This window comes from Neomonachus schauinslandi, chromosome 11, assembly GCF_002201575.2.
Source record: "Neomonachus schauinslandi chromosome 11, ASM220157v2, whole genome shotgun sequence".
NCBI classification, from domain to species: domain Eukaryota; kingdom Metazoa; phylum Chordata; class Mammalia; order Carnivora; family Phocidae; genus Neomonachus; species Neomonachus schauinslandi.
Genome location: NC_058413.1, coordinates 110,678,161 through 110,698,669, shown reverse-complemented (window position 1 = coordinate 110,698,669; position 20,509 = coordinate 110,678,161). Strand labels below are relative to the sequence as shown.

General features: G+C 40.1%; 1 protein-coding gene across 1 annotated transcript; it reads right to left on the bottom strand.

Annotated features, from left to right (window-relative positions):
• Window positions 1–4,450: 4,450 nt before the first annotated feature.
• ANGPTL5 (angiopoietin like 5) lies at window positions 4,451–18,882 on the bottom strand. The gene is made up of 8 exons (XM_021696502.1): window positions 18,760–18,882; window positions 16,999–17,143; window positions 14,997–15,100; window positions 14,402–14,495; window positions 12,221–12,321; window positions 10,463–10,583; window positions 8,208–8,393; window positions 4,451–4,904 (listed from the first exon to the last, which is right to left on the bottom strand). Exons 1-8 carry the CDS (start codon window positions 18,850–18,852, stop codon window positions 4,585–4,587), a joined length of 1,164 nt encoding a protein of 387 aa, XP_021552177.1. The 5' UTR covers window positions 18,853–18,882; the 3' UTR covers window positions 4,451–4,584.
• Window positions 18,883–20,509: the final 1,627 nt, after the last annotated feature.

Genomic DNA, 20,509 nt, shown 5'->3' with positions numbered 1-20,509 from the left:
AGAGGAGGCAGCCTCAGAATTCTATTTCGGTGAGGCCCCCAAATTCTGTTAACAAATGTAAGCAGGGGCAGTCCCCCATCCCTGGGACGGTGTCGACGTACCCAGCAGTTGTTCATGAGGAGTAATTGCCCGGGGTGCCTGGCGGTGCTGGCGGTTAAGCTTGGTTTTGGCTCAGGTCATGATCTCAGGGTTGTGAGATCAAGCCCCGCATGGGGCTCCGTGCTCAGTGGGGAGTCTGCCTGAGATTCTCTCTCTCCCTCCCCTGCTCCCTGCTCCCCATGCTTGCTCTCTTTCTAAAATACATAAATAAATACAAAAAAAGAAAAAAGAAAAAGGAAAAGAAAAGAAAAGAAGTTGTCCCTCCTGCACCCGGAAACTCAACCGGGTCTCCCAGTTCAAACCACCACAATTGGTCATTCTATGGACAGGGGTGCAGAAGTCATATTTGTGAAAGAAAAAGAACTCTCTCGTTGAGCGGGAAGTGAGGATCAGTCCACCAAGCTCTGAATCTAAGAGTCTACTTCTAAGTAGCCCCTCCCCCATACACATCATCTATCTCAAAGACTGTGGGTCTAAGTCAGAGACCCTCACGACCTTCCAAGGCATGTCAGCAAATTTAGGACAGAATCCTCCAATCGTGTCTGGGTAGAGAAACATTTGGGGTGGAAATTTCCCAAAATAATGTACCAGGACATCCAGTTTAGGAAGACAAGATCCCCCAGAATCCCTGCCTCCACAATTCACAGTCCGGTCCTCTAGCCCAACAGAGCTTTCCTCATGTATCATCTGGTCTCTGGCAGAGGTGTTCAAATTTCTCCAGGCTCCACCAGGGATCGAGTATCAGGGCACAAACGTCGGATCCTCACCGCTTTGGAGTGAGCCTCAGATGCCCCCTTCTGCTTTTCCTGAGCTCACCCTACAGACATGTCTGGGGAAGGCTCTGCTCCCTGAATCTACTACAGACCCACCCCTCTGGCTGCTATTTAACCACTCGTTCACTCCATCATGACCACCTGACTGTTATCCTGTCCACCCAAAACGTCACCGGCACACAGCCAGGCTTGCCACCGCCCTCCAGGATTCTGACAGTCCTGGCTCGATCTTGCCTCGTCCTCTCATGGCCTTGTCCTCCACCCCACCACCTGGCACCCTATGACTCAGAGGCCCGTGCGTCCAGACAGCATCCTGGCCCCGTAGCCTGTCCTTCCCACTTGCTTAGGTGCTGGGATGGACTCCCGGGGCCTGCAAGAGCCCAAGCGCAGGGCCTCCTTCTCGGGGATCCTCCCAGCCCCTGAAAACTCCGATTGAGCCACAGAGTCACTGTTCTTTAAAATACCGCTGGCTCTTTCTCTGAAAGCAGGCAGCTCAGGGGAGGACACAGGTTCTCCTAACTTCTGTTTTTGTTCGTTAGTGTTTGGGTGGGAGGGGATCCAGTTGACTTTTCCTTCAGGACCCCCTGTACCCTAGGAGAAGGGGCGAGAGCTGAGGAACGGTGATCCAGACTCTCCAAGGAAGAGGCTCTGGGGTCAGTCTCGGTCCCCACAGGATGGCTGCAGGCCACCTGGGTGGACAGAAAAGCAGCGAAGGACTTTAACACACACACAATAAACAGAGCTGACTTAATTCTTCCTCACTGTTGTGGAGGGCAGACAAAGATCATTTTTCCGCCCAATGTCTTCCTCTGAAGCTCTGCGAGGCGCCTCCAGCCGAGCATCCACGGGGACGCCGGGCAGCCCGAGGTGTCCTATGGTGGCTGGTGCAGACGTCTGCACCCCGCGCCGGGCACGCATGGACACCCCGGGCTCACGGACGCCTGGCAGGGCGCTGACTGGATGAGCACATTGGAGCTGAGACGGTTGCAGTATGAGAAATCCATGTCTGTTATACGCATACTCATTTAAAATGGAAGTTTAATTCAGGTCCTGTGTCCAGATGGTAGAATGCTGAATAAATTCCTTAATTTTCAGATTATCAGCTGCTTTCATACTTCTCATACTTCTCACTTCTCATACTTCTCATGATACTAAGTCTGTTTACTGCTTGAATATCTGGCCAGTTTTAGGAGTTTTATTTTGAGACATTTATGGAATTTTACCCCCAACAAATGTATTTGGTAACAAAACTTCCATCCAAGTGTGAAATTGCAGTATTGTTAAAGATGTAAATTAAGTACGTTTTCAGATGTTTCTCAGAAATTTGTGTGACTTACAAAAAAAAAAAAATCAAAGTTCTCATTATACCATTTGTCTTGGTTTCAGGAGCCGAGCTCTGAAGTATGAAGGGCTTGGGCAATCCTGGAAAATGCAGTGCCTCAGGTCTTACTCCCAGCCAGGAATGCACCGAATTCTCAAGCATCAGAAATGAAGCGTTTGACTTCTTAACTTGCACTTTCACAGGAAACACAGAGAATGAATGTATTAGATGCATCGGTGATGTTTTATAATTATGCTTAAACAGATTTCAGCTTGTCTCTAGCCTGCTTCTAAGTCCCATAGTTCTCAAAGTTATCATGCCTGCTAAGCTTTTCCTATTTATAATTAATACATATGCTGCTGTAGAGAGAAGCCTCTGGGTCTGCATATTTTTCTTTTGATTTCTAACCAGGCACTGTTTCAGCGTTTACTAATAAGGAAGGTGTAAGTTGATGGAGGAATTTTTATTTGTATTTACTGAATTTGTTTCAGTGTGTGCGTGTTCACAGGGGACCCTTTCTCTGGGGCGGCCCTCAGACCCTGCAAGGATGATCTGCGATGATGCTGTTCAGACCACGGGCTGTAGCACGGCCTTCTCTGCCCACTGCTGGGAATGCGTGTGGGCTGTCGGGATAGTAGATAGCAAAGAAGGAACAGTTGTCCTGATCGCTTAGCTTCTCCCAAGGCTCAGGTCGCCTCATTTCTGGGAGCCCTGAGCTCAGGATTATTAACCAAAATATGCCTTCTCCTTCTCAATGGGGCCTGAGGCCTCTTGATACTTTGCAGCTTCTCACAAGGCTTCCTGGGGGCTGTTGCCCCTTAGCCGTTCTGTGTTCCTCCGACCCGGTAGATGTCTTCCTCCACTGCCAAGACCCAGGCCCTCAACAGTGCCTCCATGAAATGCGTGGGGGCCACGGGTAACCATGTTCCCCCACGTGCGACCTGACCCTGTGCAGATCCTGGGTGTGACCTGTTCACAGCTTTGAGAGGCGATCAAAGCGAAAGCGATCTTGCGTGGTGACCCTGCCATTTTTGCCCATCCCTGAGCTCAGATCAGATTCTCTCTGCTGATCAAGCTCAGCCTACCTGGGCTGATGTCTCCCCTTGATCTACATCCTCGCATGTATTTCTAACTCAGTCTTCTTCCTACCTCAGTGTATCACCCTAACTCTGGACAACGTACTTTTCAGTTCGATACTGATTTTTGTCTCCCTCGTCTTTTTTTTTTTTTATGTTATGTTTTTATTATTATGTTATGTTAATCACCATACATTACATCATCAGTTTCAGATGTAGTGTTCCATGATTCATTGTTTGCATATAACACCCAGTGCTCCATGCAGAACGTGCCCTCCTTAATACCCATCACCGGGCTAACCAATCTCCCCTCCCCCCTCCCCTCTAAAACCCTGTTTGTTTCTCAGAGTCCATAGTCTCTCATGGTTCATCTCTCCCTCCAATTCCCACCCCCTTCATTTTTCCCTTCTTTCTCCTATTGTTCTCCATGCTATTCCTTATGTTCCACAAATAAGTGAAACCATATGATAATTGACTTTCTCTGCTTGACTTATTTCACTTAGCATAATCCCTCATCTTTTTGATCAATGACTGACCCTTGGCTCAGGATGTTCCCTGCTCTTTTCCCAAGGAATACTTGCCGTTCCAACTCTTTCCAACTTAGTGGAAAAAGTGGAGGGAACAGGCTTGTTCCAAGAGCTGCCTCTAGACCGCTGAGTAATGGCTCTTTCTCTGTTGTTCTTCACTTAAAGAAGTCCCTACCATTCTCACTGGCTTAATATAGGATAAAAGGACATAAATGTTACAAACAAGAATAAAATTACTAAACACAATAGAATGTGGAAAAAAGGACTTTCTTTGTGCAGCAAACTCTTATTACCTGTAAAATATTGTGGAATCACCTGGAAATAGTAAAGTATTTAAGCCATGTGTATATTAATCTGCACAGTTATTCCTTGTAATGGTCTTCAATAGAAATTATCTGTATATTATAGAGTTGACCATTTCTAATGAATATGGAAATAAATATAATGTTCCCTTCAATTTTCCTAACTATCTACTATAATACATGTTCTTTGAAGAGAAGGGACAGTTCTTTGAAAGGACAACAGACTCCAGGAAGACAACGTGCAATTTACTTAAAACAAATTTTATTACATATTGTTAATGTGCTTAGTAATAAAAGCATACATTGAGCCATGTTTTATAAAACTCTACAAAAGTAAAGATTTCTAATTAAACCCTTAACACCTAGATGTCATCTATAGTTAAATTTTGGCTAAATTGTTTGAAACAGTAAAAGGGGAAACCATGTAAAATCCCTTCTATATTATCAAAAATAACTGTGGAACGCACACTACAATTTAAAAGGAGATTACTTAAAATATGGATTGTAAATTCTTCTAATCTTCATTGAAACAGATTTAATCCTGACAGGTGTGTTGTTTTTGATCCATGTGCCCCACTGGATTCCAGTTGCAAGCAATTTTCCGGGGAAGTGATGAATGCCGTTTAGGTTCGCTAGACCACACTGGCTGAACCACCAGCCGGTGTTGTTACTCAGGTGACTACAGCTTTTCACGGACTGACCCTGGACTAGGCATGCCGGGCGACACCCATCATTATCCACATCCGATGTGCTGAAAGGCATTTCGTTTTGGTTTTCTTCTTTTCTGAAGCCCCGGAAAGCATCACCTGGGCAAAACAGATTTTTTTTACATGGGTACATTTAAAGGCACTTTTTGTAAATTTAATTGACCTTTACCAAAACTGTTGTTATAAAGCTTCACATCTAGAGCTAAGGTTTCGGTTATTTTCTGCTAGGTATCGTATTAAAATCTCTCCTCCAGATTGCAATATAGCAGAACCTGGAAATGAATTCCTCAGCATGATAGGCATCGTTAAGTGGATATTTGATGTAAAATTACAATCCAAATGGAAGTTTGGCTGTGTAGACAGAATCAGATAATTTAGGCCAAAAATGATGCTGTACAAACCTGTCATACTTTGGGGAAGGGTAATATGGTACTTGGTAATTTAGGGAAAAGAAGAATTTCTATGTAATAATAATACAGAGTACAGAGTAAGTGTTCATGCCACTACCATTCTCCATCGCTTGGCTGGAAAGGTTGCTGCCACCTTTCAGATGCTTCCATCTGTAAATGCACAAGTTGTTGGGTTTTATTTAGGGGTCACGAAGTTGGTATAAAACACCCAGTTGCTTCCAGCGTGCCATCAGCTACACTACCGAGGTGCGCCTTTTCTTCATGGCTCCCCACACAACACATGGAGAGGAGTTGAAGGAAAACCATTTTTAAATGGCTGATGTTCATGTGTGGTATCCCTGATAGTCACCAAAACCTCAGAGTGAGCATCTTGGCCGAGGAGCCCATGTAAGTAAGTAGCAGGGGCAGAAGCCATGCCCTGTTTTACTAAAACTGTATAAACAGAAGGTTCTAATTAGTCCCTTACATGAGATCACACTTACAGGTAAACTTCGCTAATCTGGGGCGCTGGCTGGTGCAGTCCGTTGAGCGTCTGACTCTTGGTTTCACTCAGGTCCTGATCTCAGGGTCATGAGATCGAGCCCTGCATTGGGCTCCGCACTCAGTGGGGAGTCTGCTGGAGATTCTCTCTCTGCCCCTCCGCACCTCCCACCCCCCCCCCACACACACACACGCACGCCCACACTCTCTCTCTCAGTCTCTCTAAAATAAATAAATACATCTCTAAAAAAAAAAAAAAAACTTTGCTAATCTGTTTGAAACACTGACTTAAAGTGAAGTTATGCGAAATCTTTGAGGAATCCAAAGCCCACATTTGTTTCATTATGTTCCGAATGTTTGGGTCTTTGAGGAGCCTGGAGAAATTCCCAAGTGGTAGTGGCCCATCCTATACCCCAGCTCTGCTTGTTATTAAAGCCTCTTACCCTACACTTCACAGGAAACAAAATGCCCACATTGCAGGGATTTGCAGGGAGAAGATAATTGTCAGCACCCACACAGAAGTTCGGATGAGAGACAACACTTAAGGAACATTGCCTAAATCATATGATTCCTCCACAGATAGTTTCTCTGGACAAAGACCAACCACCAGAACGGTTATATGTTATATGGGCTCCTCCCTGGGTTATATTTAATAAATAATTCTTAAAATATAGTGCATAGGGGGCGTCTGGCTGGCTCAGTCGGTGGAGTGTGCGACTCTTGATCTCGGAGTTGTAGCTTCAAGTCCCACGTTGGGTGTAGAGATGACTTACAAATAAAATCCTTAAAAAATAATACTATAATATAATATAATGCATAAGTCTATTTTTAAGACCTAGCCCAGTAAAACTCACTGCCATGTTTCCTGTGAGAGTGTACTTAGAACACGGCACTGTTTTCTCTGAGAACCCAGATAAAGCTCTCTCAAGTTTTAGAATCAAGAATATTTGTCCTCATGGAACAACTGTGTTGTTCAAAAGTTCAAATTTCATATTTCTATTTTTGCTCTGAGGTCAAAATCAAATTTGCAGCTCACCTCTACCATGCACCTGATCACACTTAACCCCCTGGTTTTATCTATGTTTCTATCTTTATGTTCTACTGACAACTTTTCTTTATCTTGATTGTATTATGTGATCATCTGTTGAAAGTTACTTTACCTTACTGGGAAAATGCAGAGTATTTTCTGAGGGCAGAGTCTGAGGGCTCTGTGGTGAAAACACTTGCACCATTATAAATCGTATCCTCTAGATCCTACTCCAAGAGAGAAACCCACACAAACATTTCCTAACATAATATGTTCCATATTGAGATAGTTCTTTCCACTTTTATAGATGCAGCATTAAAAATCACATATTGTAACTCTTTAAAATTTTCCCTATACATCAAGATTGGAATTTCAGACCTTCACCTAATATCCCAAGGCTAAACCCCCTCGGGCATCAGGGACTCCAACCATACCCGACACCTCTTCATGCTCAGCCATTTTCCTCCCGCTGTGTCTTGGCTCAAGCTGTTCTCTTTGCCAACGTTCATTGGCCAGAAGCCTGTCCCTTCCTCCAAGTACAGATTAGTGGTTCTCAACTATAAGGATGCTGACATCTCCATCGTTGGATATAAGTAGCTGGGCCCAAACTGACTGAATCTGGCTCTGCAGTAGTATATACTTTCAAAAAACCTTCCCACGTTAAATCTAACATTAACTCCTTGTTAGAAACTACCCTTCCGTGAAGATTTTCTAGTTGCAATCAGTTGGGATCCTTCTCTCCCTCTCTTAAACGCCCAAAGCTCTGTCAGTATTCAGTATTCCAAGTTTTTGGTTTTCTTTATCCTCCCTCTATATTGTACTCAGTTAAAGAACTGGGAACATATCTCACTCGTAAATATACACAACAAACAAGTGCCATGACGAGCAACAACAGGAGAGTTGAATTTGGTATTAACTCAAATTTAAGATTTTTCAGCATCAAATTATAAATTTAACATGATGTATTTTGAATTTCTTAAAAATTACATTTATTTGGAAATGAGTAGATGAATCAAGGTATAGTGAAAAAAAAATACCTACTTAACTAGCTGTTCTATCAACCTGGCTCCTTGCCCTGGCTCATGTGTGGTGAGCTGGGACTTGTGGGCAAGTCCCTTAATCTTAGGTTCCTTCAGCTGGAAAGTGAGAACAGAGATCAGCTCTAACATTCTACAATTTCTAAATGCCAACCTCTCATAACATGAGAATGTCAGCAATTCCTTCCCAGCCTGCCCCATCGACTCTCCTTCTAAAGAGTCAATTGCAATTACACATGGAAAATAGTTTTAAAGAATATAAGCTCTTCAAAATCATGAGATTGTTCAATGATCATAGCAGGGCTTCAAAACTCAGTGTTCTCATTGCTAATCTATTTGTTCTCAGTTATGTGTCCTAGAGCAAGAGAAACGCATTACTTTATCTTCACCTAATATCGAGTCAGCTATATTTAAATATCCTGCATAATTTGGGGAATAAAAAACTTACCAGCATTTCCTGAATACCGTCCTAGGTGCATCTTAAAAAATCTTGTTTCATCTTCTAGCCAAAAGTTATCATATGATGCATAAGCAAATGTGTCATCTTCAGATTCCAATGCAATATACAGCATAAAACTGGTATTTTTCTGATTTACTATATAAAAAATCTTTTTTAGTCCTAGCCAAAATTCACCTGTTAAAAAAAAAAAGTTTTTTAACATATTTTAATACAACTTAGAATAACCCTTTATTATTGAGTGTTTGGTGTTGTTTAGTTTTTAACACTGAAATGGCTCACATAAATTATTTGAGAGACTAGATAGCCCTCACTCAAATTATCAGTGTTTGCCTAATTTACAAAATATATACATATGTATTGTTTGTATATGGATACATACGTATTTGTGTATGTATGTGTGTGTACATGCATACATACACGTGTATATGTATATAAGCATGTTTATGTACGTATGCACACACCCACACACACACACATGTAATCTTCCCCCTTCTATGTCACCAGACTGGGGCAACTAGACTGTTTTATTTTTACTCTCACCAAAATAAATTCAAAAATTCATTTGACAACTAACTAAAATTTCAAGATTTACCTCAAAGTATGTCAACAAAGAAGCTGTTGAAATATAATGGCAGGTAACAAAATGATGTGTGCTCATAAATGTGAAGAGTTTTAACCTCCAAATCAGCAGCTCCTAAAGAAACATTTCCTGAAAATGCTCAGTTGAAATTATTTTTTTTGTCTTTCAGAATGATGCCCTGTGAACAAGCATTTCTTCGTTAGAATGCAGTGTGTCAGCTACCTACAAATAAACATGTCATGTCATGTGATGAGTGAGAATGAATTCCGGGATGAATTAGGAAACAGTGTTGGGACTGCATGCTCTTTGCATGTTCTACTGTCGCTTCGGGCCTCCCCCCGCCCACCTTGGCACGGCCTCTGCTCTAACATACATGCCCCCAGCTGAACCCTGAGATGACTGAGGGAAGGATGGGGCTAGTGGAACAAACTTCCGAGAGTTGGAGAGCTGGGGGACAGAGTGACAGCATTCACGTGGTTGAAACTCTAGCTAGGGCACCACGTTCCCCTCAGGGCTGACGGGGGCACTCTAACTGCCCGCCCACGCAGAAGTGGAAATTACCCCGAAGAAAAGGCAGGAAGGAAGGGGGTCCACTTGGTGTCTCCAGTCTGTGACACTCCATTATAAGTGTCTTCGCCATCTTGCCCCTCTCCCCAGCCCCTAATTTGAATTAACAATATATTTTCCTTAATCCCAAGTTTATTTTTTAAACTATACCAAGTACAGTCTGTTCACATGAAATATACCTGCCTGAAGACCTCTGTCTCAAAACTCAGATAATTTCCCCATAGAAATAAGCATCAAGGGAGAAGGATGACAATTCAGAGCCTGTAGATCTATGACTGCTGAAATCAGGAGATAGCACTTGCCAGAAAATTAGAGGTAATGCTGGGAAAATACACTATATTAACCGTGCTCCGTGACATGGCATCTGTCCAGCGGCCTTCCTAACACTTCATTACATGTCCCGTGCTTTCTAAAATCATTAACGTGCAGGCGGGATTGTAGCAAGAGAACTAACACCCCTGCTTACTAAATCCTTGGACGATGTTATCACGGGATGTTAAAGCTTTTAAATTAAAACAACAGTAACTTAAAATAACAGCATGAAAATGATCAAAATCGCCTGCAAAACTTCCAACAAAGTTCAAATTCTGCAGTGGTCAGAAATACTGGCATTCCTATTTGCTGGCAAAGGTAATGCTGTCATGCGGCTATTATGTGAACAGATTTCACAAATTTTTATAAAATACTACTCCCAGGTCACGTGATTTGAATTTGTACTGCTGTGCACCTCAGTTCTCCTTTCACAGAGACATACCACACACGCCAAGCGTTTCAAGGTTCGTGACAACCCTGCCCTCCCATTCAGTGTTTCATTCTACAAATAGTTGTTGAGCATCTACCAGAATTCTGCTGGGTACACAGTAGATGCTTAATAATTACCCAGGTTAGAACTTTCACTCAACCCCATTTCAACACATATCTAAAGATAAGGATTTCCAGATCCCAACCCAAGACCCACTCGTTCTAAGTAACACAAATGAAGAGAAAGTAATTTGAGAGAGGATTTGCTGTTTTTGCTTGTGATGTGACCTACAGAGAAACAGTCCATAGGTGTCATGCCAAAAAGAAGAAAAAAAGAGGAGAAATAAGATTTGACCTAAAAGGTCGCCAAATCCGTCCAGATAATCACACCACAGCCTTTGGAAATCAATGACCCCGTCAACCCTCTTCTGTATCACGGTCCATCCACCTCCTCGGTAATCCATGTCACACATTACCTAAGACAGACCCAGAAAAGATAAAAATCATATACTATCATTTTCATTCGTTGACATAAAGCTCATGCTTCACCCTGAAGCCCAGAGAAAGCTAAGACAGTTCCACGGAGTTTCAACGCAGTTGTATGCTATTCATATATTCAAATGTAAATCTCTAGAAATAATGCTGTTTGTTTTAAGACAAACCTGCAGCTAAGCTAATTACAGCTCCCTGTGTCAGTAATCCGTTTACATACGTAAGTGTTCTATCCTCGAATTCCTCAACTCCATGGATATTTTTCAGTTGAGTGGTAGTGCTACCAATCTGATGTAGCAGCATGAGGTATCTGCAAATTCACTTTTCCTTTGAATGAAAACACTGATTTTTTAAAGTGTTCATTAAATATGCCCGTGTACCTGTCTTCAATTACTCTTTTCTCCAAAAGCCTGAAAGGCCTGTGTTCAGACTGGGCTCTGCAAACAGAACTGTGTGATCTGTGCCCCACCTCAGCCCGTGTCCCTAGCTGCACCTCTGAATGCCCCTAAGAGGACAGCTGGAGGGACCCAGGGAACCGACATGGGGAGAAAATCCAAGCAAGCGTCCCCATCCGAAACTCCCTGCACATGGAGAAAGGCAGCCTGGAGGAAGTTAGGTAATAAACACCTCCGCATGGCTTGAGAAGGTAATTATGCATCCCACTCTTGACAAAATCAGAAGCCTTCCCTCTCCTCGTATGTTCAGGCTCATTTTTGAATCTGTACGTGAAGCAAGTTAGGTAATTTTAAAATTACTTCCCATCTAAACCCCAATTTTTTGACATCTTGTCAATAGATGAGAAAATAATGTTAGAAATAAATAAATTTAATAACTTCAGGATGAGAAACTGGTACTTGCTACTCAGAAAAATTATGTTATTGTGTAATGAGATTATCAATAAGATGTGATAATGACATCATAAACTTTCTTACGCACAAAAGAGTGAACAGCAAAAATTATATATAAATAATTTATGTTATTGTATATGTAATATTCTAGGTTAATAATATGACATTATATATATCCTGTCAATAACAGTAATTTCTGATAGAAATTTCTTCCAGAAATCATAGCATAGGACTACTAAAGATAGACATGAGGGTAATTTATCTTACTCAATTTAAAAATGGTTTTAATTTTAAAAAAGGTTTTCTCAATCTGTCTCACACTTTAGTGAAAGGTTTTTTGTAATTATTAATTTCTTATGTAATCACATGAAACCATCTGTCACCTTCATGTATGGGAAGGGAAATCAAAGTTTCTTTAGCAAGTTCCAAGGCAGAGCACCCCACTACTTTCTAATATTCACAAGATAATTAAAGCAAGCATTTATATGCATATTTCTGCCTACTGTAAAGATAATATAAGCTCTTACACCAAATGGATTTACTTCAAAGAGTATAAACATGAAACCTCAAATGGAAAAGTGAAAGACTCTCAAGCTGTTTTACAGGTTCATGGTTTGGGCAAAGAATTTCAGGAAACCAAAATTTTGAAACTGGAACTTCTACCCATTTATAGTAAAAATTTCAAGAAAAAAATATTAAAACAATTGAATTTTTAATATTAATTAAGTAGATTGGCTGCTTATCCTGTTTCATATGATAAGGGAAAACTTTACCTCAAACGGGTAACTAGATCCTTCCGGGTAGATTATATATAAACCACTTGGAGTTCTGGTGACAGAGCCAATGGTATCTTTAATATCAGTACAATCTAAACCTAGAAAAGTAAAACCAGTTAGTTAGGATATTTTCAAGTGCACATTTAAGCCTTAATCATTTTACTGTAGAGATCTGACAGTGCTCTCTGAAATTATAATTTCCATTAACAATATGATGATTTTAACTTCTTAGAAATGAAAAATGATCTCTATTTTAGAAATCAGGAGAAAATACACGCAAGAAATGGGATTAAGGAATTCATGTTGCAATAAACCTTTACTAATAACATCACTGTTAGTGATTAGTACTCCATACTGCTTAAATGTTCCATTTGGGATCCACATTTATTTAATATATTTTATAATTATGCATTCTCTCACCCAATAAATAATGCTCTTTCCTGAATCTAGGCTTATTTGGGGGGCATAATGTGTAAAGGAAATCTATATGAATGGGAAGGGGAAACCCAAATGAATAAGTAGATTAATGACAGGTGACACATCCTTGACTACTGGAAACTTCAGAGACTCTAGTCGGGAAGCACCGTTACAAGAGCCAAAGGGAGAGGACGGGAAAATCACTTTCTTCACCAAAAAGAAATTATGCTTGAGGCCAGAGCCTGCTCTGCGGCCAATAGTTAGAACTGTAGCATCCTGTAATCACCTTCTCCAAAGCATCCCACTTCCCAGGGGATTGTAAGCATATTATTTGGATATGGATATTACATTTTATTCTAAGACACTTTGTGTTATCTTTTATAAATGTAATAAAATAAATGCAACCCTTACATTGTTAATTACCCAGAGAAACAAACACATGCAAGCCTTTGACTCCAGAACCAGAAGCCTGTTAGAGTCCTAGCCCTACTCCCTAGCGGCCGAGAACCCTTAGCTAGGTTACTCAACCACTTTTCTTCTTCTATCGTTGTAACAATGCTGTCTACTTTATAGTGTTATTCTGGTGATTACATAGTGAGGCGTTATATAAAGCACACATATGCAGAAAATGTCTACAAAAAATTATCTATTAAAGATTATTTGTTTCCCCCTTTTTCTCCAGAAGATAACGGGTTTGTTGCCTTTGTTCTGAATTGCTAAGAGACATTCTTCTAGAACCTTGGACGCAAGTAGATATGATAAGAGTTCACAATAAAGGACCGATCTGGGTTGGAATACACACTTCGCTATCACCATCCAAATAAATGTGCGCACATTCTTTAGATTTTTCTGGGCTGCATATTCCTCCTCTGATGATGATCATCATCACAGCAAAGCCTTATATTGTCTTACTGTGCATCAGGCACTATTTGAAGAGCTTTTCGCACACTTGGTCATATAATCCTTGCAACAACTGTAGGAGGTAAGTGCATCATCAGTCAGCCGATAAGGAAATTGCATGATTTAGTGGAAGGCGGGCGGTCCGGCCTCAGCACCCATGTTCCTAACTACACGAGGTACAATAAAATAATATAAAATAAAATAACATACGCAAGTGCCTGTCTTACACCTGACACTTAGGAGATTCTCAGTAATTGTTTATTTCCTTCCCTTCGTAAGGAAGAAAGATCATACCCTAGGCCCTCAATCATATTTATTTACTTGGAACTCTTTGGTATTCATTCACATTTGTAAGATATGATACAGTATTTTCCTTAGAAATCCAGGCCTCTGGGAATTACTACACTGTATTTTTATACAAAAAGCTCTAAATTCCACTTTATTTCTGTCTTAAGTTTTTCTTTTCAAATTTTATGTTCCAATTTGAAATATTTGGAACATATCAAAAGTACTCCACAGGTGGAAAGAACTCTGAAAACTTCTTTTCTTCTAACTGAAGATTAATCATGAATAAAATGTAGGTCAGCCCAGAAACGACATACATAAAACCGTGCGGTTTCAACAAATTCAGGATGTACATTTGGTACAGCATGGCCTTCAGATGCTCGAAAACCTTCCCGACTTAGGAAAGCACATTTGTCCGGGTTGAAGTCTGCGCAGTGGCAGGTAGGACTCCTCCAGTCCATTAGATAATAGCGAGCTCTATTTTATAAACAAAACCTCTAAAGGAACCAAGTTGTCTGGGAAGATCTGAAGCAATTAAAGACAAGTATGAAAAGTCCGAAATAGCGAAGTTCTCACCATGTGACTGAACCGGCCTGTGGGGAAAAGGATCCAGGTGCTTTCTGAAAACTTCTGTGGTCAGGAGGAGAACCCGGTTCATGAGCTCGTTAACCTGAACACACAGGCGCACCTTTAAGCACTTTATATTCGAACAAAACCCCTTCCCCTGAATTCTATAGCTGGCATCCCCGAGCTTCCTACAAACCCAGCTCTGCAGTATATAATAATGCCCACTGCGCCCCTCACCCCTACAGCAAGGCTGCAAAGGAGCAGCACAGACTCCCTGCAGGTGTGGCTCCCACCTGCCCCCTGGGCAGCGAGCAGCCTTGCAGGCCCCCAACCTGTCCCTTCCAGCTCCCCCTCGCACACTGTGGGGCTCCCGGTGGGCGCCACTTAGGGCCAGCGTCTTTCAGGCAGTTGTCCCCATACACCACCACCTCCCCAGCACCAGCTCCAAGCAGCTTTGTGTCCGCCTGAGGCTTGCTATGATGCCCCTAACAGAGCAGGCCCTAAACACACGCCTGGACGTGACCGCATTGCAAAATGAAATAGCTGTACCTCCAACCATATCGATGAATATGGGCAGTAACAATGCCAGAGAACAGATCCATACCTGATTGGATAAATAATCCAAGGAAGTTTGTTGCTCGTCCATCATATTTCTTAGCAGCTTTTTGGTACTTCGGGTGTAGGAAACAATAGAATTTTGCAAATTTCCTTAAATCATAATAAAAAGTGTTGGCTAAATATTAGATTGTTGGAGAAAATAGAGTGAAAAATCATGAATTTTACATGATTTTGGATAAATATGTAGACACAATAATATCTCAATCTATCTAAATACTCCAGTTAGTATAATTTTTGTTTAACCAAGAAAATAACTGTCTTAACACTTCTTAATGAAACTATGCTTTCCAATAGTTTAGATGACCCCCAAATAATTTAATCTCATGTAACAGAGACACAACATTCGGAATATTAATTCTGACTTCATAAGATGAGAGATACAAAAGCAGGAGGTCCAGAAGTCCTCAATTCTTACCATATAAGAAAGTAAAAGGCAATAATCCATATCATGCAAGTTAATTTTCAAAATAAATGTTTCTCTTAGTTTGTTCTATTACTGCTGTATATTTTTATATAAGCAAATAGCAAACACACATATACCCAATAAGTCTTAGTCAAAGTTTCGGTTGGTTGGTTTCTGATTGAACTTTTACTATATGTTTTTCTTTGAAAAAAATTTTTTTTATTTTAAAGCGATTGTATTCTTAGTAGGGTGGCCAGAGCAATACAGATAACCCAAATCGTCGCAGAGCAGGCTTCCGTGGTGTCCCTGGATGTTTCAGTCTGTACTTCTTATGCCCGAGACATTCTCTATGACACAACCCTCAAAATCAGGAACTAATCATACACTATGTTGTATTTCCCAGACCAGTTATAGTGATGATGTCCTTTATAACGAAAGCATCTACATAGTATTGCACACAGTATTCTTCAAAAGATTATTTCTAATTTTCACTCTCACAGCAGAATCACATTAATAATCCTTGATGTCTTAAAACCGACCCCACCCAGCTTCATCCCTCTTTTTCACTTTCAGTCTCTCGCTTTCTGTTAGATTCTTCCTGGATTTAGACGTCTGTCTTAAGGGACAGTACCCACGGGGCACTCACCAGCTTGAGAAACCAGAGGTGCTCATGTTGCACATAGAATTAAGCACATAATTTGTCCTAGCATGTCCACCCTGTAAGAGCTAGACTAGAGCATCACCCTCTCCCTCTCCGATCCCCCTTCTTTATCTTGCCCACCGTGTGCATGTAATAGACCATGAAAATTCCTGCACTGTTACTGAATAGTTTTAAACAAAAATCAAGACTTTGAACATTTGTTTTTATGCTTTGCTACATAAATTGGCTATGAATTTGTATTACACTTGTTGTGGCAGCTATTCAGTATTAATGGATTCCCCCCTCAAAACTAAGGTGCAATTTCCTAGTGGCTCAGAGGGAAGATCAAAAATAGCCGTTGGTGGATTGATAAAACACAGCTCTCAGCGCCCTCTGCCCTCTGTGGGCAGCAGATGCCACAGGGCTGTGTATAAGAAGGATTCATTCATTCACTCACCAAATATTTACTAAGCACCTACCATGTGCCAAACACAGAAAACTTCTGGCCTAGGATGATCAAGATACATATAAAATGACCCAAACACATCAAGGAGGGCATGTGATGTGATGAGCACTGGGTGTTACTTGCAACTGATGAATTATTGAACACTACATCTGAAACTAATGATGCTAATTGAATTTAAATTTTTAAAAAATGACCCAAACAGGGCACCTGGGTGGCTCAGTTGTTAAGCAACTGCCTTCGGCTCAGGTCATGGTCCCAGGGTCCTGGGATCGAGCCCCGCAGGGAAGCCTGCTTCTCCCTCTCCCACTCCCCCTTGCTTGTGTTCCCTCTCTCACTGTGTCTCTCTCTGTCAAATAAATAAATAAAATCTTTAAAAAAATAAAATGACCCAAACAAAGCTAAGGCCTATTTCCTTCTATGTATACCCTAGAAATAATAAATCATATACCCTTATAATTGTGGTCATTTTTAATACTTACTACACATAAAATGTTTTTCTTCTCGTGTAATTTTAATTTTACCATCACATGACTCCTCACAGTCTTCCTTATAAACAGTATCATTACTTTTACTCTCATCTTTTGCATTAGATACGTCTTCTACAACATTAACTGCTGGAGAATCCTTTACATTAAAAAATAGAAATAAGAAAACAATATATGAAGTATGTTCTATACATAATACATAATAAATAAGAAGAGTGCATGGAAAAGATGAAATTTCAGGACGTACACAAGGATGATCGTTAGAAAGAAAAAAAAAATGAACTGGTTAGTTAAACTTCCACAAGTAAACCTTATGGGTAAGTTTTAGGTAAGAATAAAAAGTATATGTTAATTCAATATTTTTGCTCTGCCTTCTTCTTCTCCAATTCCTAAGGGATATATTTAGGGTCTACTTTCCATTACATGGCTCCGTGGCCTTGACCTTGAACTTTGGCCCATTCGGTGTCTGATCCAGCGCCCAGCCTTCCCTCCTCCAAGCATCTATCTATCTGGCAGTCTGAAGTTCCTTGACCAGGACTAGGAAGGTTCCCTGAGATATCTACACTTCTATGCCAAATGGGCTTTCTGCCAGCAACCTATTAGGAATTGGGGGCGGGAGGGCGGAGGTATGTGTGGAAGGCTTGTTGCTTTTGTAGAAACTAAGCTATTTACAGATTTGAAAGGTCAAGTACTCATTGGTTTGAAAGATATCAGTGACAGTAGCAAAAAAGCACGGAATTTTGCAAAATCAACAACAGATGTCATCTTGGAAAGCCAACTACAGCTGCCGTTCCAAATGTATTGATTTCTGTTGGTAAATACTGGTTTTCCGATATGAAAACATTCTTTGGTAGAAATCACATAGATTTAAATAAATGTTATTAAAAGAAAATAGTAACAAGCTTTACCTCCCTTTGACCTGGATATTGAGAGAAAGGTAAAGAGCTAATCATATTATAAAAGATATTTGCCCCCAAAAGACCCTGGCATTTTGTTACATTGACCTATTTTTAACTTCTTGCTCTTTCCCCTCTCCTCCTGTAATAATTGGCATACTGATGTTTTCAAAAACCTAGGTGACAACCATATTTTTTCAGCTCTAAATAAATAAAGTTTTTAAATTTTTAGTATTTTAGAGAATTGTATTATTAATATTTGTGTGGCTCTCCTAAAATTTATTCTTTATTCAACCTTAGAACTTTGAATTTGTATTGATACCATGGTAAATACATTGTAAAATATTTTTAAAAAATTATAAACCAATATTTGAATATGTACAGATTCAAATCCCCATCTACTTAGAGTACTGCATATACTTTATTAGCTGTCACACTGACATTGTTTTAAATAAAAGTTTCTAATTTCTTAGGTAACCACTCACAAGACTGTATTTGAAATATAAACACTTATAGAATACTCATTTTTTTAAACAGCAAAGTGAATTTTTTCTTATTACCTATCAGATATTTCATTATCAAAGTTAACCCAAAAGTTGCTGGCTAGTTTTTAACCTAGGCCTGTAATTTCTTTAAAATTTTTTTCATTAGAAATGTGTTAAGTGGCAATCCTCAATTTATGGTTTCCTAAGTTTAAAAATAATATCATTTAAGCAGAGTCTCAGCATTCTAAATAAACACTTTAATCTTTCCATGATTACATTGGGTACTACAATTAATCTTTTCAAACTTTTAATACGTATCTTGAAAACAATATACCCATACTTCCTAGCTAAAATAATATTGCTGAAATTCTTACCTTAGAATGATGTACACAGTTACCTTGTATAACTTCTCCACAAATAAAAATAAATGTATTTAAGAATAAAAGTGAAGCTTGAGGAAGATACATTATATTCTTCTTGGAGAAATGAAAAACTTCTTCAAATATCAGTCAGCTCTCTGTTGAAAGAACTACAGTGCATAGAGTCTTCAGTTGAAAGCTTCTGGAAGGTGTTCAACAAAAACAGAAGCCAATACTTACTGGTTTCCATGCCCTCGTTTGAAACAACACCCTTCACATGAAAAACAAAGTAGCCCATAGAGATCCTGTCATTTTTAAGTTATACAAACATTTTTTTTATGGCTATACGCCTGCTGTTAGAATATAGGCAATAGCTAGATAAATAAGTAAATAGATAAAGCATGAATTTATAAGCCCACCTAATGTTTATGAGTTGGATTTTTGGGGACCTTGGAAAAAACACCTTTGATAAAATATCCCTCAATAATTGTAAACCAGGTTGCATAAAAATAGTAAGGAAGTAGACATGAATGATGGAGTAGAAAGAAGGTTATATTAAAATTGTTTTTACAAAACGCTAAGCAGAAATCTAATCAATGTGGATATCCAGGACAGCTAATTCAGTAAAAAGTAAGCTTCCCCCTGAATTTAGCTTTCAGGGATGGTCATATTAATCACATAAATGCCAAATTTCTAGGACTCTGATTTGTATGTAACATCTATGTTACTAAAACTTGAAAAATTCTGAATGTCAGGGAACTATTATTACTGAAAATTACCACTCTCGGGCGCCTGGGTGGCTCAGTTGTTAAGCGTCTGCCTTCGGCTCAGGTCATGATCCTGGGGTCCTGGGATCGAGTCCCACATCGGGCTCCTTGCTCAGCACAGAGCCTGCCTCTCCCTCTGCCTGCCTGCCACTCCCCCTGCTTGTGCTCTCTCTCTCTCTCTCTCTCTCTCTCTCTCACTCTCTCTGTCAAATAAATAAATAAATAAATAACTTAAAAAAAAAAAAGAAAGAAAATTACCATTCTCTAAGAGCTGATAGATCAATGTCTATAATGAGTCTCCAAATAACCCCTTACACACTTCCTTCTCTTCATTATATAAACATGCCTAAATATTCACTATACTAAAATTAAATAAAATAAAAGGATCCAAACCTTTCCTGAGTCTTGCTTCCTGTTCCAGGTATTACGTTCTCCACTCCCTTTTCCCAGCCCGAGAACTACCATAGTGTTTCTGGGGCTAATCATGCTGACTGGGGCACAGTAGGCACTCAAATGCTGATTAATGAATTAATACTTTCAAACAATTAAGTATTCTCTGACTGTGCTTCCTCACCGTCCACTATTAAACCCAAACACTCTTCTCTTACTCTCGAGCCTCTCCAGCAGGCAGCATGAGGCGGCTGCTGGCATTGGCTCTGAGACCAACTCGAATCTTGATTCCACCCCGCCTTCGCTCTGGAATCTTGAGCAAAGTTATCTAGTATCACTATAGCTTAACTACTTCCTCTGTAGAATGAGGATTATGCTGTGGATTCAATGACTTAATATACATAAGCACTCAGCACAGTGCCTCGGAGAAAGCAGGCACTCAAATGTTAGGGGTCACTATTATTACTATTATTTGACTTGATCTATAATGCAGTCTAACATTGCTGACATTATTGATGACCCTTATAATCCGTATTAAGAGTAGATTAGCACTTACCTTTAATTTCTGGTTGAAGTCTTACAAAACTTAATGAATATGGCAGAACTTC

Bases quoted from the DNA above. Each gene is read 5' to 3' on its own strand.
- ANGPTL5 (XM_021696502.1), bottom strand. From the start codon at position 18,852: ATGTATCTTCCTCAAGCTTCACTTTTATTCTTAAATACATTTATTTTT. The intron at 17,144-18,759 runs GTAAGAATTTCA...TTTAATGTAAAG, and splicing joins ACTGTGTACATCATTCTAAG to GATTCTCCAGCAGTTAATGT. The intron at 15,101-16,998 runs GTAAGTATTAAA...TTATGATTTAAG, and splicing joins AGAAAAACATTTTATGTGTA to GAAATTTGCAAAATTCTATT.